We start from the raw sequence: 27,833 nt of genomic DNA, 5'->3' as shown, positions 1-27,833 counted from the left end.
AAATCATTCTTCCTGTTATTAAACAGGTTATTAAGAATTTATATTAGCGTTAGGGACCCCTGATATGTGGTCTGCCTTGGCGTTGGCTCAGGGGCTTACAACAATTTTGGCCAAAAATGTCAAACTAAAAGACCATTTACTTATTAGATATTTATCCATATATATTTAGGCACTGTACCGTGTATGAGTCTCACTAGATGTGCTAAAAACTGAGCTTTGTCTGTGTTTTATGTTATGTCTCTGGTTTTAATGCATATTGCCATGCTCAGTAGCACTCCTCTGACACTCATATGCTTATATATATGTTGTGGGTATTTTGGGGGTTTAATAGGAGCTTGTTAGGTGTCCAGTATGGAGTGTAGGGATATGCAACTCAGATACTCTGTCAGTAGGATCAGGATCCTTAACAGGCAGGGCGCCCGCTCCCAGGTCACTTTTGTGTGTTGGTGTCTCTGTTATTCCCCTCAAGATGGCCGCCTCCTCACCACCAGCCACGTGGCCAGGGCCTATGTCTCCCTTGATTAGGGGGTGCCTTCCTTGCTTTCTCCCCTCTCAACAGGTCCCTTGGTCAGGTTATTACCTTGTTTTTTATGCAGTGGGAGAGCGGGTCTCACTTGAAAGCGGCGCCAGCAGCGTCTTCCTTCCCGGACGGGAGGCTGCAGCGTGCACCTCTCTAACACCACAAGGGGGGGGGGTTGTGCCCGTCCCCGTTCGCCGATGTCTCCCCATCTGTTTATATTGCACGGGGGACCCGGGACCTTGCCGCCTCTCTCCTCCGGTCCCACAGCTGGGATCGAGTCACGCGGGCAGAGGAGAGGGAAGATCTGCAGCAGGGGCAGCGGCTCACAAGAGGACCCCCCAAGCGCCAACATCCGCTCACCGAGCCTTCAGGCAGGCACGCCGGAGCTCCGTAGGTCGCCTCGTTCTGTCCTCAATACTTTATTTATTTAATTCCAATGTTTTTTTCTGTGTTTGTTGCTTTTTCTATGCGTTTTGGGCTATTCTGCTGGAGGGGCTCGGGAGCTCGTTGCTCAAGCTTCCATTCCCCCTCGACGTCACCGGAAGTCTCCCCTGCTTCCCCTTCTAACTGTCACCCATGTACCTACCTGCTCCTCACTAACAGCAACTATGATGACACATACAATAGATATCTTTAAGGAAGGTTGTTTTAGTGAAAGCTAACTATATAAAGAGCTCTAGAATATTTCTGCTGTCTGAATGTCTGAGAAACATGTCACAGTACAACAGCTGTCAGGATGGCCGAGTGATCTAAGGCGCCAGACTCAAGAGTGTGTCTTTTTCCTGCACTTGGGTATTCTGGGCTCTGTATGGAGGTGTGGGTTCAAATCCCACTTCTGACAAGTCTTCTTTTAATCGGATCATTATCAAATCTGAATATTGTTAAACTACACAGTTTTTAAGATATGAGAAAAAAACCATTATTAATCATTTCTGGCCACGAGTCCAATCTACGTAAATTTGAAATAACAAGAGTTCTGTATGTTCTTTGTAGCACAGATTATTTTGCTCATAAAGAGATCACCAAGTGTCAATGGTACAGTTTTTTCTGGTCTTTATCTAGTCAACCACAATTTCAGAAAGATTAATACATTTGTTTCACCATGATTCAGGTAAGTTATTTTTTATGTACCTATGATAACTACAGTATATACTATATTTTTCAATACAGGTTGAACCTCTTTCTTATCGACACCTCTACAGAGCCATTCCGTTTCTAAAGCTTGTCATTGTAAGTGTAACAATGCCTGCACATTGCTGAATCGGATTTAATAAAACACGTATATTATCTCTTTCAATACAGTTTCAGTTTTTTATTTGTTTATATTGAATAAGTTGCACATCATGGGGACAAGATATCCTTCAAGGAAGATTCAAAAAAACATTTCACCAGCAGCAAAGGAAATGGTTCTTCACAGGAAGAGCAGTAAAATTATGGAATTTACAGCACTACCGATAGAGACTATGATGACACATACAATAGATATCTGTGGCGAGAATGGCGTTAATCAGGTCATTAATAAAGGTTTTATATCCGGCGGATTAACCCCAACTCGTATTGGGAGTGAAGGGGTTAAAAGTATGTGCATGACCCTGATGTATTCTTCCCTGTCCCAGCCTTTTTATCACCATTTTGCAGGCTTCTCCCTGCCTGCAGTAATAGAAATAAATACAAAGTGTGCTATAATGTTTTTAGGCACAAGATGGCGTTGTGAGCGCCGAAGCCAGCGCTGATTGAATAAGCGTGGCTGGCTATGGGAGGTCTGTTTGAAGTATGGGTATCCATTTCCAATCACTCGACTCTGTAACCGCAAGTCAATTTAATAAGTGGCTTGCGGTTAGATTTGAAGTGGTTTACCGATAAAATGTATCCGTACCTTGTTAGCTCCTGTAACTTGAAAGGCAGAGAGTCTTTGACATGGGAAGTCGGTCAATTGACGTGGGAAATAGGTGAACTTGGCTTCCCACCAGAAAGCCTTTCAATTAAGCAGGCTAACTCGCTAACCGCTAGCACCCTAATTTTTGGTGCACTAGTCTAAATAAATAAACCACTCACACACTTATAAAAATTACAGTTGTGGTACACCCAGAACATATTGTTTTAATAAAGTGTATAATACTGTAAGTTTAAAATGTACAGGCAGGAACAGTTTTTTCTGTGATCCCGGGAAAAATCATTTGGCATGTAAATATGACAGGGGTAAATGAGCTGAGGGTATTTTCCTTCCTACACTTCAAAGACCCCTTGTTCAGTGGGAGACTGTAAGTCTAGTGAAGTGCCGGGAATGGAAAGCCTCAGAGATCCAAAGTGTGAAAGTGGCGAGGATGTTGCTGAGTGCCAGATCCCGGTACTCGGCATGAGTCATTCACACATTGGAGCCAAACCCCAGACTAAGGGTCACCAGTAAAGGTATGCTAAGTCGCATGGGTGTCAAGCTAACACATGCGCGATGCTAACAGGAAAGCCTTTATGCCCGGTTTTGCAAACTACGGGCGAATCGGAGATTGGTGGGTTAAGTGTTCCCATGGAGGGGATTGGGCAGGCATGTTATAGATAGGTCTGTGAACCCTATAAAACTGCCCGCCGAGCTATCCCCGGTGTGATTCATGACATAACCAAGCTTTGCACAAGATTCTGTTTGTGTACAGAGGTAGCGGTTCCTATACCTGCTGCCTACATTCCCTGGGTCCCACTAACCATCTTCTACCTGTCCAGACCCTGGCTAACCCAGTAGATCCTGGCTCCTTACCCCAGAGCCCGTGGTGCCACAGCAAGTGGTATGACCCCTTGCTTTCCCGAGACGCGGACGCCCGCAGTCCCATACCTTCTATGCTGGGGTCAGCTTTCACTGCATCCCTAAATTCTGTCCCTAATACTAACCGCCCACCCTTAGTCTCTAAGTCAAGGGGAAAAGGAACAGGTAAAGGGAACAGTAAGTCAGTCACTGGTCGCGACTCAGTAGTCTGGCTTACCTGTCTGGTCTCTGCAGAGACAGCTGGAATTGTTGGTCCCAAATGCAGGATGACAGGGGTTGATTCTGTGGTGATCTTGAAGGCTGGCTTCTAGGGATTGCTGCTACGGGAGCCAGCTCTGCAGTAAACACACAGGTTACATGCCCCATGTCATTGCCAAGCAAAACTGCAGCATCTAACCCGGGCAATACCCCCACCTCCCTCATGCCACATCCGGCACCCCAATCCAAAAAGACCCGGTCAACCTGGAGTGACCGCGGTCCTACATCTGGCATGGTCACTTGCATTGCGGTACCCGGGAGCAAATCCTCTGGCCGCACCATATCAGGGCATACCAGGGTAACGGTGGCACCGGATTCCAGCAATCCGTCTGCTTGCCTATCCCCGATGAACAACCTCCGCAGATGCTTCTGCTGGACATCACTGGGCTGCATCCTCTCTGACGCAACCTGATGTCCTCCGATCTCCGCTGCTGGTCCCGAGGTGGCAAGTGCAGGTTCTCCCGTGGACGTCCCTCTGTGGGTTGATACCACAGCTATGCTTGGCTCCTCTGTGTGTGCCAGTCGCACACGGGTGACTGGCCTCGCAGCTGATGGGGTCCCCCGGACTCTGGCAGTCTGGCCAGAGATGACCGACCTTGTTGAAGGTAAAACACCGCCTCTCATGTCTAAACTCTGCAGCTTGGGGTGCTTCGCCTTCTGCTGCAGGCTTGTGGGTCCACTTAGAGGTGGTTTTGGCTCCCTTGGCCAGGCTGGCAACATCTTTGGGAGCCGCATTTCTGGTCATCAAAGCCCTGCTGACCATATACAGTAGCGACATCCTTTATTCTCACAAATGCCGGCGGCATGCCAGGATCTACTCCGGCTGGCACCAGTCTAGACCGCGCACCGCCGCGTTTCCGCCACGCACCCCCCCTCCACTTCGGGCGCATTTTAGCCCCCCTTCCCGACCCCGAACCCGGCTCCTGCTCTGCCCCTCTGCTTCCCCGCACCCCCGCTTACCTCACTTTAAACTCCAGGGGTGTCGGGGAAGCCGGGGAAGCCGGGCGCGCACGTGACTGTGACATAACAGTGCGCCGCAACAAGCCGCGTCACCACGCTTCCCGCACGCATCCTGCCGTGCAGGAAGTGTAAGAATAAAAGCTGCCGGTACTGTACTCATCCGTCATCCTCGCGGCATCTACATGGGTTTTTGGTTTGTGGTGAAAGACCCATGCCCTCACATCCGAGGGGAGCTGCTGCAGCAGTTGCTCCTGGAACATCAAGTCCCGTAATGTATGGAACTTGGTGATCCCGTAACCCTCCACCCACTGGGTCCCATGCAGTGCCATGCGGGCACCATAATCCACATAGGATTCCCAGTGGTAAATTTCCCCAGTCCGGAACTTGCCCCGGTATGCTTCTGGGGTGAGGGTGTACTGGGTGAGCAACATTCTCTTGATATGACCGTAGTCATCGGCATCCACGCGTGGAATACCCTGCACAGTCCGCTTGGCTTTACCGGACAACAATGTACGCAGTCACAGCACCATGTCCCTTCATGGGACCCTGTACTGGAGACACTGCATTTCAAGGTCATTGAGAAAGGCGTCTATCTCGTCCGTGCCATCCACGAACTTTCTAAAGCTGTGGTGGTCCACCCGGGGAATATCCTGTCCTCCTCCAGTTGCGGCTTTGACTGACCGTCCGTCGGCAATCCATAGTCTGCACATCGCTCCACGATCCGCTCTCGGTCCCAAGATCGTAACCGTCCTGAGAGGTTACTAATGGTGTGACTGTTAGCACAGGGGTATGGGCAAAGGGCAAGGTGTCTTATCTCATGCTCTTGTAAAGCGTAAGTTACCACTTGTCTGGGGAGCTCGCAATCTACGAGTTTCTCCCACTATGTTATAGAATCCCGCAGGAAACTATACCATAGGCTCAGTCAGCGTCCCATTGCTGCCACCAGTAAATAAGCCTGTCACGGTAGACCAGGTCTTACCAACACATTAATACCGGGATTCTGTACTGAGCAGTACAAGGCAGTTAAAATAAATTGTAATTTATTTCCTTTTAAGACAAACACACAATACTTCACATTTACACCCAATAAACACTTACTGGGATGGGGAAACGAAATACAATGTCCACGGAACGAAACAAAGTCTCTGGACACCCTGACGCATGTAAGTGGGTGCGCAATTTGAGCCGTGCGACACTCCTTGGCTAGGGGCGCAACTTGCCACCCCTATATCTCCGCCGAAAGGAAAGATTTCGTAATGTACTTACAGGATTCATTCGGGAATCCTTAGCTCAAACGAATTCTGGAAGAGGAGCACGATCCTTGGTTAGGATGTTGTTAACCCCTCACACTCCGGAACCGCTGATGATGTACATGGATGTTTCTTAGATGAAATCAGGTGAATCTTAGGTGAATCTCACCAGGGTGGGGCTGCAGGCATTCTTATAGGGTTAAGAGCCCTATTCTTAACATACACAGCCAATCCTCCCATGGGAACAACTTTTCCCACCATTCCCCGACTTGCCAGGAGTTCCTAGAATGGGCAGAAGTTGCTTCCCAGTCTGCTAAGAGCATGCGTCAACCTGCCACCTAAGCTGCTTAGCATACTGGGCCCAACCCCTTACCTGGCGACAGTGAGTCTGGGTTTTGTCTACCAAGTGTGAAGTGCCCATACTATCTGATAATTAACAATATGCTGGCCACCCTAACACCTAGGGTCTCTGAGGCTTTTCAACTCCAGACTTCTCTAGACACTGGGGCACCATCTTAGCAGGGTTGCCCTTTGAAGTACAGAGATGAAAAAATCCCTCACCTCATTTGTCCATAACATATGGGCATGTTAATGGATTCATTGCCTGGCTGGCAGGTAAGGGTTCCTGCTTGTACATTTAAAACACCATTGGGACACAGTTTATTTTTATATGTATGTTCTGTGTGTGCAACAAATATAAACATTTATATGTATGGTCATGTTTTCTTTTTAGGCACTCCAAAAATTAGTGCTAGCTCTTTCCTAGCGCAAATTATCCACTTAATTGAAGGAGCTCTATGATGTGGGTTGCGGTTTGACCTATAATCGGTCTGGGTTACAGGCCGGCATACAATGTATCCGTGCTGGCTTTGATCGGTAACCGCAGACGCACGCCACCAATTCATCTTAAGTGGATAACGAGACGGCAGGATACCATGTATCAAGAAAGCACTTCAGCTAAACAGCAGACCACTTAGTCAATTGACTATGCGGTTTAGAGGTCTGCGGCTTAGAAAGTGATAACCATCTTCAAATCAGCCACTTACTCACAGGCACGGTTCTTCAATCAGTGCTTGGCACAGCGCGAGAAGCTCCCCCTTGTGTCGTGAATACAATTTGCAGTGTACATACATTCAGATACTTGCAGCTAGCTTCAGAGCTGCAAAACAGGGACAAAATAGATAGTGTAGGGGAAAACATTGCATTATGGTGACCATACAATTAAACCCCTTCAGTCCCAACAAGGTTTAGGGTTACCCAGCTGGGCATAATAGCTTTATAATTGGCCTGGTTAACCCTTCCATCTCCACAGGGGGTACTGTAAGTAACCATGATCCACGACGCGCTCTTTGCACTTGCCACTTACCCCAACCCATGATCGGTCCCCCCACTCCTTCAGTCAGCCATGATGCTTCTCTTCCTTCTCCTGGGACCAGCCGCCTTGCTAGGCGTGCACGCGCATCCCGCACGGAGGTTAATGCCACTGTCTCCGGTCCCACCTCCAGACTCCACTCACACGGCAAAGTCATCAGTGCACAGCACGCACACGTCATCTCTCTGCCTCTGGGATCCTCCACCCACCTGTCTCCTGCACCAGAACCTCCTATCACACTCACTCTCTCTGATGCGCCTCATTGGTCCCTGTGTCCTATATATGCTCAGCCGGCCCACTGGCACATCAGCATTTTCCTCTCACTAATGAAGGAAAAAATGATGACTACTAAACTCATAATACAAATTAGGCATTTATTTTAAATCAGTACATATACGAGAGGAAAGAAAATAACAGTTTCCTGTCAGAAAAGAATGGGGAGTTATTAAAATAAGTTGCAACTTACTTGTGTTCTTGTTTCATTCATACAGTACACAGCATGAAGAAACCCTTTACTATTCTGGGGCTGTCATGGCATTAAATGCAACCCTCCAGGTGGATGATCTCTATTAGGATTGATGTTGATTTGTTACTTACTATTTAACAGAAAGGGTTGTGGATTCTTGAATAGCCTCCGAACAGAGGTGGAAGAGGCTAATATAGCAAGGAAATTAAAAAATACCTTGGATAAACCAGTCTGATCGATATAAACATAATAGAAAGATAAGGATCAAATAGAAATTGAGGTTTTAAAACTGGTACTAAAATGGAGAAACTAGGACAGCCGTGTTTATTTTTAAATCTGCTGTTGAATACTGTTATTGTTTAAATTGGTTATATTTAATTATTATACATTTCACACAAAGAATATATATGTTGTTGAGCTAATATATATGTATAAACACAAATTCTACGTGGCTTTTATTAGTTACTAGCTGAGAGACCCGGCGTTGCCCGGGAGTCACACTGTCCCCCCCCCCCACACAGTCTCCCCCCCACCCCACACACACTGTCTCCCCCCCCCACACACAGTCTCCCCCCCCCCCACACACACAGTCTCCCCCACCCACACACACAAAGTCTCCCCCCCCACACACACACACTGTCTCCCCCCCCACACACACTGTCTCCCCACCACACACACTGTCCTCCCTCCCCCACACACTGTCCCCCCCCCACACACACACACACACACACACACACACACACACACACACACACACACACACACACACACACACACACACACACACACACACACACACACACACTGTCCCCCCCCTCCCCCACACACACACTGTCCCCCCTCCCCCACAGACTGTCCCCCCCTCCCCCACACACACACACTGTCCTCCCCCACACACACAGACTGTCCCCCCCTCCCCCACACACACACTGTCCCCCCCCAAACACACACTGTCCCCCCCCACACACACTGCCCCCCCCCCACACACGTAGGCCGCGGCCTGTAGAGGGTCTGCGGTTGCGGAGGGAGATCTGTGGCGTGCGTCCCGGTCCGCGGGTCGTAGAGGGTGTGCGGTAGTGGGAGGGAGATGTGTGGCGTGGTGGGCGGTCCGCGGGCCATACAGTGTGTGAGGTAGCGGGAGGGCGATTGGTGCCGCGGCCTGTAGAGGGTCTGCGGTTGCGGAGGGAGATCTGTGGCGTGCGTCCCGGTCCGCGGGTCGTAGAGGGTGTGCGGTAGCGGGAGGGCGATCGGTGCCGCGGCCTGTAGAGGGTCTGCGGTTGCGGAGGGAGATCTGTGGCGTGTGTCCCGGTCCGCGGCCCGTAGAGGGTGTGCAGTAGCGGGAGGGAGATGTGTGTCGTGCGCTGGCGTTCGGAAGAGCTCCGTGCGGGCCGCTGCCGAAGTGAGTAGGTAGCCGGTGGCGATGTTGTTTAGCGGGAGATGGGAGGGGCGCGGTAGCGAGATCTGTGGCGTGCGTCCCGGTCCGCGGGCCGTAGAGGGTGTGCGGTAGCGGGAGGGAGATCTGTGGCGTGCTGGTCGGTCCGCGGGCCGTACAGTGTGTGAGGTAGCGGGAGGGCGATCGGTGCCGATGGTGTTTGACTGTAGGCCGCGGCCTGTAGAGGGTGTGCGGTTGTGGAGGGAGATCTGTGGCGTGGACCGGGGGGGGGAGTTGGGGGTGGGCGAGGGTGGTGTTTTGAAGAGGCAGTCTGCAGTGTTTGGTGTTGTGTGAATGTTGTGTGAATGTGTGTGTGTGCAGTGTCTGCAGTGTTTGGTGTTGTGTGAATGTTGTGTGAATGTGTGTGTGTGCAGTGTCTGCAGTGTTTGGTGTTGTGTGAATGTGTGTGTGTGCAGTGTTTGGTGTTATCGTGCGTTGTGTGTAGGTGTTGTGTGTAGCTGATTCTGTACCTGATTGGGCAGTCTGTGGTAGCAGACGGTGAGGGTTTTGATAGCTGTGAAGCGTGGCCCCAGAGCAGTGAAGGTTGTGCTGCAAATGCAAAGCGTTCCCAAAGCTCAGTGAGGGGTGGGACAGTGTGGAAGTATTAGCTCAGTGAGGGGTGGGACAGTGTGGCATTGGTGTTGGACGCAGGCCAATGAGAGGTGTGCGGGGGCGGGCATTGGATGCAGGCCAATGAGAGTCAGTGAGGGGTGGGACAGTTTGGCATTGGGGTTGGACGCAGGCCAATGAGAGGTGTGCGGGGGCGGGCATGGCCAGAGCCAGAGTGACAGGCCCAAGGTCCTATGCGATTGGCCCTTCGGACGCAGACATACAGTGCTTTCTGAAATATATAGTAGATTAAGGTAAAAAAAAATATGTTTGTATGTTGCAAATTATTTTAGTACTTAGCCCAATATTTAGTGAGTGGTGCTATTCAATAAATCACCTTCCAGTGCTGGAACACCCTTTATATCCCGGTCAAGTGAAGGTGTCATATTGATGGGCACCACTTAGTAAATATGAATTTTCTGGGAGTAAAATTCATGACTCTCACTGAGGACTTTTGAATAGTATATGTTTTTCTGGGTTGGATCTCTGATGTTTACTATGCTCTGAACTGCAGATAAAGCATTGATCAAATTTGTAACAAATAAATTGTTTCTCATGTTTGCCTTCTTTAATGCGTAATAAAATTTGATTTCCTGTTAAAACATTTGTCACATTCAGAGCACATAAATGTTTTTTTCCTGGGCGGATTCTCTGATGCTTAACAAGTTTGAACTCTGTGAAAAACATTTACATTGTGTGAATTTTCTGATGTGACAAAAGATTTGAGAGCTGGCGAAAACATTTCCCACACTCAGAGCAGACAAATGGCTTCTCTCCTGTGTGAATTCTCTTATGTACCACAAGATTTGACATCTGGGGAAAACATTTCCCACACTCAGAGCAGACAAATGGCTTCTCTCCTGTATGAATTCTCTGATGTTTAACAAGAGCTGGTTTATTGATTAAACATTTCCCACACTCAGAGCATATAAATTGTTCCTCTCCTGTGTGAATTCTCTTATGTTTAACAAGATCGGTGTTACTGGTAAAACAATTCCCACATTCAGAACATGCAAACTTTTTCTCTTTTGTGTGAATTCTCTTATGTGCTTCAAGATTTGGGCTCTGGGTGAAACCTTTCCCACAATCAGAGCAGACAAATGGCTTCTCTCCTGTGTGATTTCTCTTATGTACAACAAGAGATGACTTTTGGGAAAAACATTTACCACATTCTGAGCATACCCATGGCTTTTCTCCTGTGTGAGTCCTCTTATGATTAACAAGATGTGTTCTAAGTGTATAACATTTCCCACATTCTGAACATTCAAATGGCTTCTCTCCTGTGTGTTTTCTCTTATGTACAACAAGAGATGACTTGTGGGAAAAACATTTTCCACATTCAGAACATGCAAATGGCTGCTCTCTTGTGTGAATTCTATTATGTATAACAAGATGCGAGAGCTGAATAAAATGTTTCCCACATTCAGAGCAAACAAAAAACTTGTTTTGCTTGTGAAGTTGCTGATGTTTAACAAATTTTGAATTGGTAGTAAACCATTTCTGACATTTAGAGCAGTTATACAGTCTTTTTGCTGTGTGTGTTTTTTGGTGCATTGTATAATATGATTTTTTATTAAAGTTTCTACCACATTTTCCGCACTTGTAGTTTATTGCATATTCTGTCCCTGTTTGTTCTCTGGGTGTATAAACGTGGGAAGTTGAGACATTTCCTTCTTCACATGAAGTTGATTCTTTAGCCATAATTCTCATAGATTTCCTCTGTGGTGTATCTTGCCTCAAGCAGTCTTTAATAACACTGTTATCTTTATTTACACAATCTGGTGAGAAAAGAGGGGTGTGAATTCCTGCTGGTGCATTTCTATTTCTGTTCATGGATCCATCTGTTGGAAAGAAATGTAATCTGAGTAAAGAAGATAATTAAGAGCCTAAAATAATTTAACATTTCTGGTTGAACATTTCAATGAATATAAAAAACAGCTCAACACAGTTATAGCGCGATCTGCTACAACACAAATCCGCTTATAACACTGTCGGAGCATGGCTCCCAATTTTAGAGGACTTACCGGCATCTAGATCTCTCTCCTCCTTCATAGGAGCCCACGTTCTCAGACACATACACACACTCAGGACCTTCCATATACTGATACCAATGCCTTACCTCTTACCTCTACGCCATAGGATGGGTGTGACAAGACATACCCTATAAATATATTTATACTCTAGAGCACATTGCCACAGTGCACAGTGTACTCTGTAAATGTTAAGTTTATTTATAGATGTCTGTGACATCACACAGTCCCTGTGGTGTAGCAGTACAAACCTTAACTAGCATAAGAAAGTTCATGAGTTCCATTCCTGTATGATACAATATAATTTATAAATTATAAAAAAAATTAAAATAATAATTTATAAATTATTATTTTATTTTTATTATAGTGTATAATTTATAAATAAATAATAATATATATCTGTTTAGTCTGCATACACTTGGCTCAAAACAGCTCCATGCAGCATTATCTACCTCTGGCATAATGATCCTGGTATGCACCTCAACTTTGTTCTTTCTCGTGGCCTCATGGAAATATTACTCCCTCTATCCACTACAAACTCCTCCCTCCTGGCCCATGCCCAACATCACCATACACCCTGGATTACTCAAAAGCCTTGCACTATCTACTGAATGTTGGTGGAGAACTCTAAAAACCAGCACACCAACCACTGCACACTCAAATGGCAAACATCATAAAGTTACAACTTGCAAACTACTCAAATTTGTACTCCTACTATTACTCTCTTTGGCAGGTGATATTGAACCTAACCCAGGCCCTCCCATTTCAACTCTGTCCCATACCCCTGAGAATACCCCCTTCAAATTCCAAAAAGGGCTAGCTGTCGCCCATATAAATATCCGGAGCCTGCTGCCCAAACTGGATGAACTAAGAGCATGGTGCCTTATGCATAAACCAAAAGCCATCGTTCTTACAGAAACATGGCTAACCCCTAAAACCCCTGATCCACATATTGCCATTCAGGGATACTAAATTTCTAGGAGAGATAGGTCAAAGAGAGGAGGAGGGGTGTTATTTTATATTGCAGACACCTTACAATTTACACTGTTAAATTGCCCCCCAAGCACACCTTCTTTTGAAATCCTAGTTGGCAAAATCTGCCTCTCCTTTTCTAAGCCCATCTTGCTCGCTGGCATCTACCGCCCCCCTAAAGTCCCTCTACAGTCACTGACTGATATCATCCAGTTTCTTGGCTCCATTTCCTCTCTGAATGAGAAGAGTGAGCTGCTAGTTCTTGGAGTTTTCAACTTCAATTGGCTTGACCCTAAAAACCACAAAATCCAGATACAAATCAAATCGCTTAAAATATCGCAACTCATTTCCCAACCCACACAGACAAACCTGAAATCGCACAACCATTCCTTGCTTGACTGGATTCTCTCCTCAAATCCCAGCAGAATCCAATCCGCTGGCATCCTTCCTGACATTTTCAGTGACCATGCAATAGTGTACTGTGTAAGGAAAATTAAACTGCCCCAATCAAGCCCTAAAGTTCTCCTCACTAGAACATTTAGAAACTTTAACCCACAACAGTTTCTGGCTGACCTTTCCAACTGCCCTTGGCACAGAATTGCTTTAATTCCCGACCCTGATTCTGCGCTCGACTATTTCCAATCCGAGTTCTTAAAACTCTGTGATACCCAGGCTGCGCTATGCAGAATAAGGGTACGGGCACAATATTACTCTGACAATCTCCACCAGAATACATCAAACCCAGCTAACTTCTGGAAGGTTATCAACAATATATTCCAGCCTTCCAACCATCAACATCCAAGTAATATCACTAAGGGTGATATTACTCTGACAAACCCCACTGACATTGCAAATGCATTCAATGACTACTTTGTGGGGTGTGCTACTAACTTATTAGCGAAATGCAACACAAACCACAAACCTGAACCTCATCCTGGGAGTACACATATAGCCCCGCCCTCTCCCAACACTGCCCACAATTTTCAATTTGGCCCAGTATCCGAAGGGGAGATTACACATGCGCTCCTCAAATTAAAACTAAGCAGCCAATGTGGACATGACTTCCTAAGACTTGGTGCCCCAGCAATTACCAAACAAATTGCTTCCATAGTCAACTCTATCCTGTCTGCAGGCCATATCCCTAAGACCTGGAAAACTGCCAGAGTTCTCCCAATCTTCAAAAGTGGGGACAAAAAAACTCTCAAACTACAGGCCAATCTCCCTTCTCCCAATCCTATCCAAAGTCATGCAAAACCGTGTCCACTCCCAATTAAGCGATTACTATACCAAGACAATTTTCCCTAGCCAATTCCAATCTGGCTTTCGCCCCAAACACTCTACCATAACTACCCTGCTAAAAGTTTGCAATGAAATTCAGTGTGGAATGGAACGTGGTCAACTCACTAGTGCAATATTCCTAGATTTTGCAAAGGCTTTTGATACTGTTGATCATGCTATCCTGCTTAACAAACTCCAGTGCTCTGGAATAGGGAAGCACGCTTTAAACTGGTTTCAGTCCTACCTATCAGGTAGAACCCAACATGTGTCCATCTCAGGCTCTAACTCCAACCCCCTGGATATCACCTGTGGCGTCCCGCAAGGCTCTGTTCTGGGGCCCTTACTCTTCTCAGTGTTCATTAATGATCTTCCCACAGCTTGTAAGGAAACTTCAATACACATGTATGCAGATGACACAATCCTATATGCACACAGCCATAGCCTCTCTGACCTTCAACACATACTTCAGTCTGATTTTTGATACTCGAAAACTGGATTTCCCAAAACAAACTGTTTTTAAACACTGACAAGACCGTAACAATGGTATTTGGGACCAATACCACATTTTTAAAGCTTCCAGTGACTGAGCTCCAGATCAGAACCAATGCTAACACCACCCTAACTCCTGTTACTAGTTTTAAATACCTGGGCATATGGTTTGACTCCCACTTAACATTCGGAATGCACATTGATACCCTGACATCCAAAACCTATGCCAAACTAGGTGTACTTTACAGGAACAAATCCTCCCTAAGCCTGCTGGTCAGAAAGCATATTGCACAGCAGATGCTAATGCCAATTATAGACTATGGAGACATAGTATATGGCTTGGCACTCCAAACCCACCTTAGCAAACTTGATACCCTCTACAATTCAATTTATCGTTTTGTTCTCCAATGCATCCCTGCGAAATGCTCAAAGAACTAGATTGGTCATCACTCGAGTCTAGGCGCAAAGTTCACCTTTCCTGTCTTGCCTTCAAATACTTTCTGGGCAAGCTACCCATCTATCTGAACAAGCTCCTCACCCCTACCACATGCAGTACCTATCACCTGAGATCAGACTCCAAAAGACTGTTCATGGTCCCAAGGCTCAACAAAGTATCCAGCCGCTCCTCCTTCTCTCACCGTGCACCCCAAAACTGAAACAACCTACCGGAGACTCTCACATCCACCACCAGTTTAAGTTCATTCAAAACTAAGGCTGTCTCACATTTTAATCTGGTATGTAACTGTTACATACAGTAAGCCTATAATATACATATTCTCTAATTGTGCATGCAATGTATTTTTTATAATGTATAACCTGTTCATTTATGTAATTATTTGTAACCATGTATTATTTGTCATATTAACTATGTCCAGGACGTACTTGAAAATGAGAGGTAACTCTCAATGTATTACTTCCTGGTAAAACATATGATAAATAAATAAAATAAATAATTAAGTAATAATTAATAATTATTTATTAATATTAATTAAGTATTAAGTGTTAATAATAATTATTATTAATTATTACTTAATGATTATTAATTAATAATAATAACAAGCTAATTGGAGAAGCGTAGCACGGCCTCTTTGTTCCATTGAGTAACATAGATATCCATTACTGAGGCTTGAACTCGCAACCGCAAGGTCAGTTGAATCAAAGGGTAGCGGTTTCAGTCTCAAGTGGGTACCGGTTACAATGTATCCAGTCCCGGTTAGTAGCGTAACTTGAAAGGCGGCAGGAAATTGCTGTGGGAACTTGGTCAATTGACTTGGGAACTCGGTTAACCGCAAGTCAATTGACGTGAGAAGCCCATAGCCCAACATTGCTGGCTCGAGGAGAAGCCCTAACTCGGGAACGGAATGGGCTAGCACCCTGAAATTTGATGTGCAGCCTGTGACGAGTATGGAGGTGATCAGGCCTAAATAAAGGTGTTATACGGCTGGTCATCCTCCCCTCGCATTGGGAATGAAGGGGTTAAACTTATTTGCCGCGCATTTCTGTGTGTACCCGGTCCCACCCTTTTTTACCCCTTATTTGCAGGCCATTCCATGCCTGCTGTGTTAAAAGAAATGTAGTGCCTGCTATATTCCTGTTGTGACACAAGATGGAGTAGTGAGCAAACTGCAAGCGCTCATTGAAGAAGCGTGGCTGCGGTTAGCAGGCTGTTTGAAGTATGGGTATCCATTCTCTATGGGTTTGACCTGTAACCACAAGTCAATTGGATAAGTGGTTTGCGGTTAGGTTTACCAATAGAAAGTTAACCGACGAACGGATACATTCTAACTTGAAAGGCGGCCAGTCAATTGACGTGGAAACTGTCAATTGACGTGAGAATTCGGTCAACTTGGTTCCCCGAAGCCGGCATTTCAATTAGGAAAGCTAACTCAAGAACGGAAGCACCCAGCACCTTGGTTTTTGGTGTGCACATGTAATAACGCACAACATAACCTTACATGAAAGAATTACAGTACAAATACACTCAGAACATAATGTTTTATTAAAGTGTGTAAACTGTGTATTTAAACTCTATGGGCAGGACTGTTTCTATAAGCCCGGGAAAAATTCCTCTGACTTGTAAATAGGTTCGGGGTGAATGAGCTGCGGGTATTTTGTGCCAGGCACTTCAAAGGGATTCCGCTGACCAGGCGCCCCTCAGTCTAAAGAAGTGACAGAGATGAAAGACCGCAGAGCACCCTAATGTATACATGGCTGGATTCCTGAGAAATCGTAGATCCCAGGCCATTGACACCTTCGCGCTAAACCACAGACTAAGAGGCGCCAGAAAGAGGGTGTACCACAGATATGCTAAGTTGTCTGGTTGTCAAGCCGACAAATGCGCTTTGCAAACCGGGAAGCCTTTTTGCCTGGTTTTGCAAACTGTGGGCAACGCGGCTATTGGTGGGTTAAATATTCTCACAACGCGGATTGGGTGCTCATGTTAAAGGTAGCCAGGAATTGCCTATAACTGTGCCTACCGAGCTGTCCCCGGTGTGATTCTTATGATCCATGATGTGACTACGTTTTATGCAAGACTTTGTTCCAGCACAGCGGCAGCCGTTCCAGAAGAGAAGGGGTTAATAATAACGTAACTAAGGATTTACCCCAAACTTCGGAATTCATTAGCCCTGGTGACTCCCGAACGAATTCTAACGAATCTCTACGAAATTCTTTGAGGTGGCCGAGTTATTAGGTCGGCAAGTTGCGATCTAGCCACGGACCTTTAAACCAAGACTGCATTTCTTGCACTTGCATGCAAAGGACAATCTATTTTGTTCCCTTAGAAGTGTTGTTTTAAGTGTATTCTGCAGATGTCGTGTGTTTATCAACCCAGGAAATAAATCACAATTTATTTTGCTCCTTGTTGTGTTCAATCCAGTACCCAGAAATAGAAATGTGTTGATAAGTTCTGTGTCCACCGTGACACAGCCCCAGAGTAACACCCCAAGCACACACATATTAAAAATATAACTTTAGAAGAAGTACAGTAGAACATATATTTTTAATAAAGTACCTTTCTGGCTGCAGTTTTTAAAGTACAGACAGGCTACAGTTTTTCTACTTGACTTTGTAATGCATCCAGTGACCAAATGTTTTAACACCCATGAGCTAGGGGCACTTTCGTATGCAGACTTCAGAGACTCCCTGTTGAGGCAGTGCCTATCAGTCTAGGGGAGTGTTGCAAATGAAAGCCCCCAGAGCCAGAAGGTGTGAATTAGCCGGGATGCTCACTGAATAGGAGATCCTGTTAGTCATCTGGGCTAGTTCACACCTCGAGACCAACTCCTGGCCTGGGAGATGCCAGGGAAAAGGGGATTACACCTATGGTAAGCAGCCAAGGTGCACCAAGTGGAAATCCCTGTAGTGCCCACTCTGCAAACTGTGGGCAAGTTGGGGATTGGTGAGTTGGAAATTCCCACGAAGGGGATTGGGCGGGTATGTTGGAGATATGATCTCAGACCCTATATACATGTCCCCCGAGCTATCCCCGCTGTCTTTCTTTTACAATGTGATTGAATTTCTACCTCGCTTCTAAGAGCGGATAAGAGCAGCAGCAACGACCCCGGAACGCAACGAGTTAATTTCATCGGAACCAAGGACAGAACTCTGCTTCAGGATTTCGTTAGATAACCCCCAGCACTAACGAACCCCAACGGACCCGAACAAACTTTGCACTATTAAAGGACATATTGGGCTGGCAATTTGCGCTCCTTGCAAAAGGACAGCACTTTAAAATACATTATTCCGGTGCTTTGTTTTGTCTCTGGACATTTTATCCCGTTCTCTCCCTCAGTAAGTGTTTTGCCAGGTATAGTCTAAGGTTGTTGTGTGTCTGTCTATTAAGGAAATAAATGTCAGTTTATTTTGCTCAACGTGTGTGCTCAATCGAGATCCCCAAAATATAAAATTGTTGATAAGGTCAGTCCATTGTGACAGGTTTGTATTTACTGGAGGCAGCGGCGGGATACTGATTGAGCCTATATTGCCGTTTCCTGCGCTGCTCTGTAATATAGTGACGACCTCGTGGCTTGCGAGCTCCTCAGATAAGTGGCAACTTACACATATTTCCAAAGAAGCACGAGATAATTCACTGGTCTCTTGACCCATACCCAGGGACACCATGAGTCAACGCTCAGGGAGGTTCCGTTCCTGGAACCGAGAGTATGTCGTGGAGAGATGTACGGGATATGGCTTAACGACAGACAGTCTTCCAAGAGTTCCAAGAGTCAGCTGGATGAGGATTTAGAAGAGTATGAGGGCAGAGCGGCCCTATTGGACAAACGATGGTGAAGCGGCGCCAATCCTATTGAGAAAAATACTATAAAATGCAATAAAATACTTATAGTCCCGCAGCCAGAGTCCCAGGAGGTTATTCAAACTCCACCTCACATGAAACGTTATGAAAGATATTGAAGTCCTCCAGCACGTGGTCTAATTGCCTCTTTCTCCGTGATATGTAAAAGAAAGACAGAGAACACACCACAAACAAGTGGTATAACACACGTCGACAGTACTAATAATGTCTGTAGAGAAGTGGGATTAGAGAACTTAACACTTGCCTGTGCTTTTGTTCCCATAGCGTATACTCCTCTATATCCTTCCTGCTGTCACCTTAAAGGATGAAAATGGAGAGAGGCATAGCATAATACTGTTTATTGAGAAAGTTAAATATATAGGTAAAATAGCACTCACAAACGGCCAAACACACAGAGTGTGATTGATTCAGCAGCTGTTAGTGTCCTGGAGCAGTATCTCTGTACATGGATATACCAGCATTCACCCGTTTTGCAGCCCTTAGTTGGCAGCCAAGTCCCACGGCAACTGGAGGCTTTTCCAGACTTGTGCACAGTCTAGTCTGTTCCTCTCTGTCCGCGTCTCCGCACCGCGCATATACCATACCTTACTGGACCTGGTGTTCCAGGAGCAGCTAATGCAGCGGTTTCCCCCACTGTAAGGGCTTGGATCTTTGACCGCAAGCCAGCGACCTGGGAGGTCGCTGCCCGGATGGGCGATGAATATGTGGCCAGCAGGATTGCTTTGGATGAGCCTGCAGTTCCCAAAGGAGGGGCCCGAGCAGCCCAGGTAACTAAAACCCCCTCAGTGGACAATTAAAACTGCAGCAGCAAGCAAAGCGCCAAAAGTTGCAGAATTTAAACACGAGAGGGTGTGTTTTACCTGCAACAAGGTCGGGCACCTTAGACCCGATTGTCCGGACCGGGACAGGTCCGCAGGACCCCATCAGGGGCACTGCTCCCAAGCAGCGAAACCAGTTGCCCGTGTGCGACTGGCACCATCGGAGGGACCCAGTGCAGCCATGACGCCAGTCAACAGAGGGATGACCACAGAGGCACCAACCCTTGCCACCTCAGGGCCTGCAGTGGAGAACGGAGGGCATCAGGTTGCACCACTCACGTTGCAACCAAGAGATGCCTGGCAGAAGCATCTGCAAAGGGTGACCATCAAAGACCAGCAAGCAGACGGGTTTCTGGACTCTGCTGCCACCTTGACTCTGGTTCGCCTTGATATGGTGCGGCCAGAGGATTTGCTCCCGGGCACCTGGATGCAAGTGACCATGCCAGACGGAGGACCGCGGTCACTCCAAGTTGCCGGGTATTTTTGGACTGGGGGCGGGTCGTGGCATGAGGGAGGTGGGGGTATTGCCCGGGTTGGATGCTGAGGTGCTCCTTGGCAACGACCTGGGGCATATTACTTGTGTTTATACTACTGAGCTGACGCCTGCTGCACCAGTTGCAGCGATTACCAAGTGAGGGGTCTGATTACTACCTGTGGCACCGCGGGCTTTGTATAGAGAGCAGGGGGCTACAGGGTTAGATAAGGTTTGGATTGGCAAGCGACAGTTAATGGTACCCACGGGATATAGGCAACAGTTATTACGGGTTGCCCACTCCACCCCGCTTGCAGGGCATCAGGGGGTCGCACGCACGAAAGCCTGGCTCTTGCAGCATTTCTACTGGCGGGGGGCATCAAGCAAGGTGGCAGATTTCTGCCGATCCTGTGATGCCTGCCAGCGAGTAGGTAAGGCGGGTGATCGTATGAAGGCACCCCTGAGACCGTTACCGGTGATAGGGAACCTTTCAGCGGGTGGCAATGGACCTTGTAAGGCCCCTTATGATTCCTAGCTGGACAGGGAAGCACTACATTCTCACGGTGGTGGATTTTGCCACCCGGTACCGAGGCTGTAGCGCTGGCTACCATTGATGCTAAGGCAGTGGCTAAGGCTTTGATAACCATTTTCACTAGGGTAGGTTTCCCTAGCGAGGTCCTAACCGACCAAAGGTCGCAATTTGTTACGCCGGTGCTGCCCGCAGACCAGACCCGTCCCCTGAGCTGAAGGGGGAAGTGGTAATACACGCACCCGCAGCAAAGGGAGCATGTCCGGAGTGTGGTATAAAGTGTTGCCAGGCCAGGTGTAGTAAGGTAGACAATACTTGCCGGTACCGGTTGTAAAGATAGAGTGAAAAATGCCTTGCTGAGATAAGGGAGTGGAGAGCGGAGATAGGTCGTAGTCCAAGCCGTGTTCAAGGGTTTACCAGAGTGAGCGTTGTCGAAGGAGTGCCGAGATCGAGAGCCAGAGGGGGTAGTCGTACAGGCCGCGTCAGAACCTGTGAAAACACAGAGAATCCAGAAGTATTTCCATACAGAGACTATGTCGAGCAAAGACTGAGAGCAGAGAGGAGCTAGATAAAGCAGGAAGGTCCAATTAGGAACGGAGGCGGGACAGGAAGAGCTACAGGGAGACACTGCAGATTGGTGCAGGCATAACAGGCCAGGTGAGTCTTGTTGGTAACCTGAGTAAGCCCGTGCGGTGCGCGGGGGCGGAGCCTGAGGTCCGGGGGACGAGAAGAGTGTGCAGAATGAGCGCGCTCCGTAACGCGTGTACGCGCGTGGACCGAGCCAGTGGGTGGTGCAGGTGTGCGCGCGGGAGGGCGTGGGCGCGCCCGGCGATGAGCAGAGGAATTACCAAGGGGAGTGATCCCACGACGGCGGCAGGGGGGGGGGAGCCACGGAGGCCGGTAAGGCAGGATTGTTTTGTGTGTCCAGGGACTCCCTGAGGGAAGAGAGTGCTCTGTGTAGGGAGCGCGGAGAACGCCGATTCCTGACACAATTCATGAGTGAATTGCTACAGTGTCTCTGGGATGCGTGCGGGGTGAAGCACCAGCGCATGACCCCTTACCACCCCCAAACCAACGGACTATGTGAGAGGTTCAATGGTACCTTAAAGCAGATGCTTAGGACATTTATAGAGGCAGAGGGCAAAGACTGGGAGATTCACCTGCAGCACTTGCTATTTGCATACCGAGAGGTACCGCAAGAATCTACAGGCTTTCCTCCCTTTGAGCTGCTATACGGTCGCAAGGTACGTGGACCTCTGGACCTATTCCGTGAGGGATGGGAAGCTACTAATACTGACGCTTCTGTGCTTCAATATGTGGTAGATTTCAGAGACCGGTTAGAGATGCTCATGGGGTTGGCGCAGGACAACCTTAGGGCTGCTCAGACCAAGCAGAAGACTTGGTATGATCAGAATGCCCGTAGTAGAGAATTCATCCCTGGACAGCAAGGCTGCCTGGTCGGGACCGTATCCGGTACTACGAAAGATGAATGAGTGCAACTATGTTGTACAGGTAGATGCTGAGACAGGGAGGACCAAATCCTATCATATCAACATGCTCAAGGAGTATGTAGCCCCGAGTGTGGCATCTGTGCTGGCCATTTGCAGCCCACCGATGGGGGATCTGGTGAGCAATGCTCTGCCCGATCTCCTAGGGGAGGCTAGGCAGGGGGGTAACGTAGAGCAGGTGGAGATGGGGTCTCAGCTGAGTGTCAGGCAGAGAGCAGATGCCAGGGCTATGCTAGAGCAGTATAGGGTTCTGTTCACAGATAAGCCAGGGAGGACACACATTACTGATCACCCAGTGCTTACAGGGGATTTGAGACCCCTACACAAGCATGCTTACCGGGTCTCAGCCGAGATTAAGGGCAGCATAGAGGGAAGTAGAGGAGATGCTGGCCCTAGGGGTAATTGTGCCGTCACAGAGCCCTTGGGCTTGTCCGGTAGTCCTGGTACCTAAGAAGGATGGGACCACCCAGTTCTGTGTGGACTACCGGCAGCTCAACACAGGGACGGTATCATATGCCTACCCCATGCCCCGCATGGATGAGTTACTGGATGAACTCATGGTGGCAAGGTATCTGACCACCATGGATCTCAGAAAGGGGTATTGGCAGATCCCATTGACCTAGGAGGCTAGGGAGAAGTCGGCCTTCATTGCCCCAAGTGGCCTCTATGAATTCTTAGTGATGCCATTTGGGATGAAGAATGCACCAGCTACCTTCCAACGCCTGGTCAATCGTTTACTAGATGGTATGCAAGGGGTTGCCAGGGCCTATCTGGATGATATTTCTGTGTTCAGTAACTCTTGGGAATCACACTTAATTCATGTAGCTGCGGTGCTAGCCAGGATTAGGGAGGCAGGTCTCACTTTAAAACCTACCAAGTGGGGGGGCGTGTCCGGCACGCTGAGGAAGATGGACGTGTGAGAGCTGAGCTCCACAGGCCCACGTGAATAAATTATCAAACAAACACCCTTTAATCCCCCCCCGACCCTAAAAAAACTTAACTCCTACCAGGATAAACCCCCCGTTATGGCAACTAAACAAAAAGCGCCACCGGGCCAAGGAGCAATCAACTTTTTCCCGCAATCGCAGCGGAGTTCGGAGCTCTCCCCGAAAAATCAAGATGGCGGCGGGCCAGCAACAGCACGAGGCCCCAAGCAGCAGGCCGCGGCAAAGGAGCAACGGGAGCAAGCAAGAGCCCCAGAAACCATCCCTACAAGGGAGTTTATGCAGGAACTGATGGCAGGCATGCTGGACAAACTTCATGCCTCCATCCAGCAAGATCTAAAAGCCGTAGTGTCTGAATTAAGAACTGAAATATCAGGCCTAGCGGAACGAACGGCGACGCTGGAAGCCAAGATGGAGGAATCCCTCCAAACTCAAACCACAACAGATAACGAAATCTTCCGGCTGGGACGGGAAATTTGCTTCCTGAGAGACAATTTAGAAGACCAGGAAAACCGCGAGAGAAGGCAAAATCTGAGGATCCGCGGTATCCCAGAAGCAGTCCTACCGGAGCAACTCCAGACTTACCTTCTAGGGCTTTTCTCATTCCTGTCTCCAGACTTAGACAGCAAGGAACTTGAAATGGACAGAGCCCATCGGGCCCTTGGACCCAGATCGGAGGACCCACACAAAGCAAGGGACACAATAGTCCGCATGCACCATTTCCTCACAAAGGAGAAGCTGATGACTGCATGCAGAAAAAAAGACACCCTCACATATCAGGACGACCTGTTGGAAATTTACAACGACCTGGCCAAACAAACCATCCTTAAAAGAATGGCACTCAAACCCCTAACCGTTCTCCTTAGAGACAACGGAATTAGGTATAAATGGGGGTTCCCATTCAAGTTGGTCGTTACCAGAAATGGGAGAACCCACGTTATCAGGCACCCCACTGAAATGACAAGAACGGCGAAAGCTCTGGGCCTATCCCCCCCTCCATCGTGGAGTATCGATCCAGAGGACAACCGGGAGCAGGAGAATGTCCGTCGGAGCCCCCACACGGACCCGCCTGCTCGGGCCGCCGCCCCCCCCCCCTCATCAACCGTGAGTACAATACCGCTATAGCAATGGCTACTACGCATACCAGAACGGCCCCCACCTGCGCTGGCGATATACGCACCTTCCGTGCTAACCGCTATAAGCTTCAAGGCTCAATGTAAGGACAGAAATGAAAGTGACAAGTGCTAATTCCCAATCCCCAAAAGTTAACAGTTAGTAGGAGTTAATAGTAATGTTTCCCTCACCCCATCCCAACCCCGTCTCCCCTCGCCCCCACCCCCCCCAGTCAGCCCCCGATGGTCCCCCCCCCCTCCTCCCAATCCAACTGTTCCCCACCCCCCATCCCTTACTAACCTAAATAAACACGTACTTGGGACCGCGGATCCAAGAGCTCAGCCTCACCTATGAGGACACCAACCAGCTGACAAAAAGACAGCGCTGCGTCAGAGAAACACACACCAGACTCACTGGGTGTTAGGAAACTGACTGTAACCTGTATAACAACATACCACACTGCAATCACACACACACACACTACGGGTTAACTAAACAAGGCACCAGCAACGCTGATATAACTGCCCCCACCGTCAGCCTCTCACCTGAATGGCAGCCCCCTCCCTCACCCCACCCACCTCCACCGGAGATGTCCTCCCCCCCCCCCCCAACTACTAACCCCCCCACCCCCCAACCCCCGGAGCGCTAGCCCCTAACCATAACGGGCGGGGTAACATAAGTGAACCTACCCGATCTCACTGGTACACCCCAAAAGTGTCCCGCTGTTCCCACACAGAGAGATTAAATGCAATAAATAAATGTATACCCTAAAGGTTAAAACCCACAACCACAAGGCAGACGCACTGTAATGTATATTGCTGAACGTATCATGACTGTATTGGAAACTGTTTAACTATGTGCTGAGGGACCAGATATGAGCTGGCATAATTCCAACCCCCTCAACACATAAGACTTAACCCACAGAATGTATATACCATGTGTGACAAGGAAACCTGCACTACCAAATGTAAAACTGTAAAGCTGATCCTCTTAGCTATGTCAACAAATGTACTGCTGTAACCAAATTGCGAACCATGTATCATACCTATGCAAATGATGTGGCAACAGAACCCTAGGGACCACAGCTGACCATTTACAGATTCTAGCCTACCTCCCCCTCTCCACACCCCCCCCCTCCATCCCCCCCCTACTCCCTTCCCCCTACTCCCCCCCCCCCTCTCCCAAAATATGTACCATGTCTTATAACCATGTAAAGGATGACGTAACAGTATCATACTACGCTTCACTGATCAATTACAGACCATGCCTTATATTCTCTTCTTCCCTCTTGCCAGCTCCTTTCCCCCCCCCCTCCCTCCCCCCCTTCCTCCCCCCCTCCCCTCCCACCCCCCTCCCGAGTAGCCCACCCCCATCCCTTCCCCCCCTCCCCACGTACCTGTAATCAAAGGTCGAGGGGCCGAAGGGCCATACAAACAACAGAGGGCCAGGACCTCACTGTTGCACCCCTGACCTAGGGCCCCGAACCCACCCCAGAACGGGTAAACCTACCCGGATGCCGGTCTCCAGGAGACAAGGCAAAACCACATTAGGACCCTTCCAAGGCCTACTCTCTCTTCTCCTCTATCTGCTGATCCTGTCCCAGCAGATCTATCCCCCTCCCCTCCACCCTATCCCAACCACCCCCTCGCCTGAACAGCTCGAACACAAGCCCCCAAAGAAAGATATTGAAACCATACCCCCTACTCAAAAGATCTATACACCCAAACGCACCATCTCACCAAAAAATGGAAGCAAGGCCTCGACTAATGGGAAAGCCGAGACCTTAGGCCTACGCACTACAAAATTAAAACATTAAAATGGCAACGACAGCCCCAATTAGAGTTAGATCCTTAAACGTAAAAGGAATACAAAATAATAGAAAACGACGATTGGCCCTTCAGGACATGAAAAAAACAGGGGGGGACATTATATTCTTGCAGGAGACCCACTTCACATCTCAGGACCCCCCAAATTTATTCAAAAAAATGTTCCCAATAAGCTTTTTTGCTTCATTCAGTAGTAAGAAAAGGGGTGTAGCTATCCTGATCAGACAAGGCACCCCATTCAATCATATCAAAACAACAGCGGACCCAGAGGGTAGATTCCTAGTGGTGTATGGCTCCTTAGCGGGCTCGACAATTGCCCTGATCAATGTATACGCCCCGAACGAAAACCAAACTGAATTCCTGCAGACAGTTCTCGAGGGCGTTGACCCGGGATATCTATCCTCGATGATAGTGGGAGGAGACCTAAACATGGTATTGAATCCCGCCGAGGATAGATCAACCACGATGGGTCCCCCCCGTACAACCCAATCCCAGATCAAGGGGAAAAGGTTTAGGGGTATTCTAAACGAATTTTCATTGGTGGACACATGGAGATCCCAGCATCAGGGCCAGAGAGACTATACTTTTTACTCAGCTCCTCACCAGACTTACTCTCGAATAGACTATTTCCTGACCACAAAAAACGTACTGGCGGCAACTATAGAATCAGACATTGGCTCAATCACCTGGTCGGATCACGCCCCAATCACCTTGACATTATCACTCCCCTTTGAAAAAACGATAAACTACTCCTGGAGACTTAACGATTCGCTATTGAACCACCCAGAGATAGAAAGGGAAATAAGAACCTCACTTAAGGACTATTTCTTTTTCAACACAGGTACAGTCTCCTCTCCAGCAATCCTATGGGAAGCCCATAAGGCAAACATCAGAGGAAAAATCATCTCCATCGCCTCCCATAGGAAAAAAGCCCGCCTAACACAAATCAAGGAATTAACCGATAGTATTAAAACATTAGAACATTAGAACAAGCCCATAAGGCCGACCCTACTAAGAAATTATATAAAATGCTGACAACAGCTAGATCAAAACTTAGGCAGATTCAGCTGGAGGATGTGGAAAAAGCCCTTAAATGGACAAACCAATTATATTATGACAAGGGGAACAAGGCAGATAGACTCTTAGCAAGTAAACTAAGAGGGGTGCAAAAGCGATCCCAAATAACGGCTATCAAAAGCAAGTCTGGGGAGATACAATATAGTGATAATAAAATTGCAGAGGAATTTACTAAATACTACACGGAGTTATATAACCTTAGATCTAAGAATGACCGCTCCACGCCAATAACTATAGACAATATAACACAATATTTGAATAAATGCCAACTCCCCACCTTAACGGAGGAGGAAAACACAGTCCTCAATGCTGAGATAACAAAAGAGGAACTGGAAATAGCGGTCAAATCACTAAAGATTACCAAGTCTCCCGGCCCTGACGGTTTCACCAATGTCTACTATAAAAGATTCCTACCCACACTATCCAAACACCTCCTAGCAACATTTAACCATTTCATGGAGGGGAACCAGATTCCTGCATCAATGTCTCTAGCTAATCTAGCCATCATTCATAAGGAAGGCAGAGATCCGATGCAGTGTGGAAGCTATCGTCCAATCTCCCTACTCAATAGTGATCTCAAACTATACAGTAAAATCTTAGCAAACAGATTAAATCCCATCTTACCGAGACTAATAAACATAGATCAAGTCGGATTCGTCATGGGCAGACAAGCCTCAGATAACACTCAGAAGATAATCGACATAATTGAGCATGTCCACCTCTCAGGGACCAAAGCACTCTTGTTAAGCCTAGATGCAGAGAAGGCGTTCGATAGAATAAACTGGCAATTCCTGGACCAAACTATGCATAAATTCGGATTCAAAGACGCATACTTAGAGG

General features: G+C 47.7%; 1 protein-coding gene and 1 non-coding gene across 5 annotated transcripts in view; one reads left to right on the top strand and one right to left on the bottom strand.

Annotated features, from left to right (window-relative positions):
• The first annotated feature begins 1,250 nt into the window (after nucleotides 1-1,250).
• TRNAL-CAA (transfer RNA leucine (anticodon CAA)) lies at nucleotides 1,251-1,361 on the top strand. Its single transcript has 2 exons — nucleotides 1,251-1,288; nucleotides 1,316-1,361. It is a non-coding gene; the product is annotated as a tRNA-Leu (tRNA).
• An 8,807-nt stretch (nucleotides 1,362-10,168) lies between these two features.
• The window catches only part of LOC142469114 (uncharacterized), a 48,892-nt gene continuing 31,227 nt past the window's right edge, over nucleotides 10,169-27,833 (bottom strand). For all 4 annotated transcript variants that reach the window (XM_075576035.1, XM_075576033.1, XM_075576036.1 and 1 more), the window contains one exon: nucleotides 10,169-11,463. In XM_075576035.1, coding sequence (XP_075432150.1) covers nucleotides 10,310-11,463 — 1,154 coding nt within the window. In that variant the 3' untranslated portion in view covers nucleotides 10,169-10,309. The remainder of the gene's footprint in view (nucleotides 11,464-27,833) is intronic.

The sequence above is a fragment of the Ascaphus truei genome, chromosome 18 (assembly GCF_040206685.1).
Source record: "Ascaphus truei isolate aAscTru1 chromosome 18, aAscTru1.hap1, whole genome shotgun sequence".
In the NCBI taxonomy this organism is placed as follows: Eukaryota; Metazoa; Chordata; class Amphibia; order Anura; family Ascaphidae; genus Ascaphus; species Ascaphus truei.
Note: the sequence above shows the minus strand (reverse complement) of the source record. Positions and strands in the feature narration are given on the sequence as shown.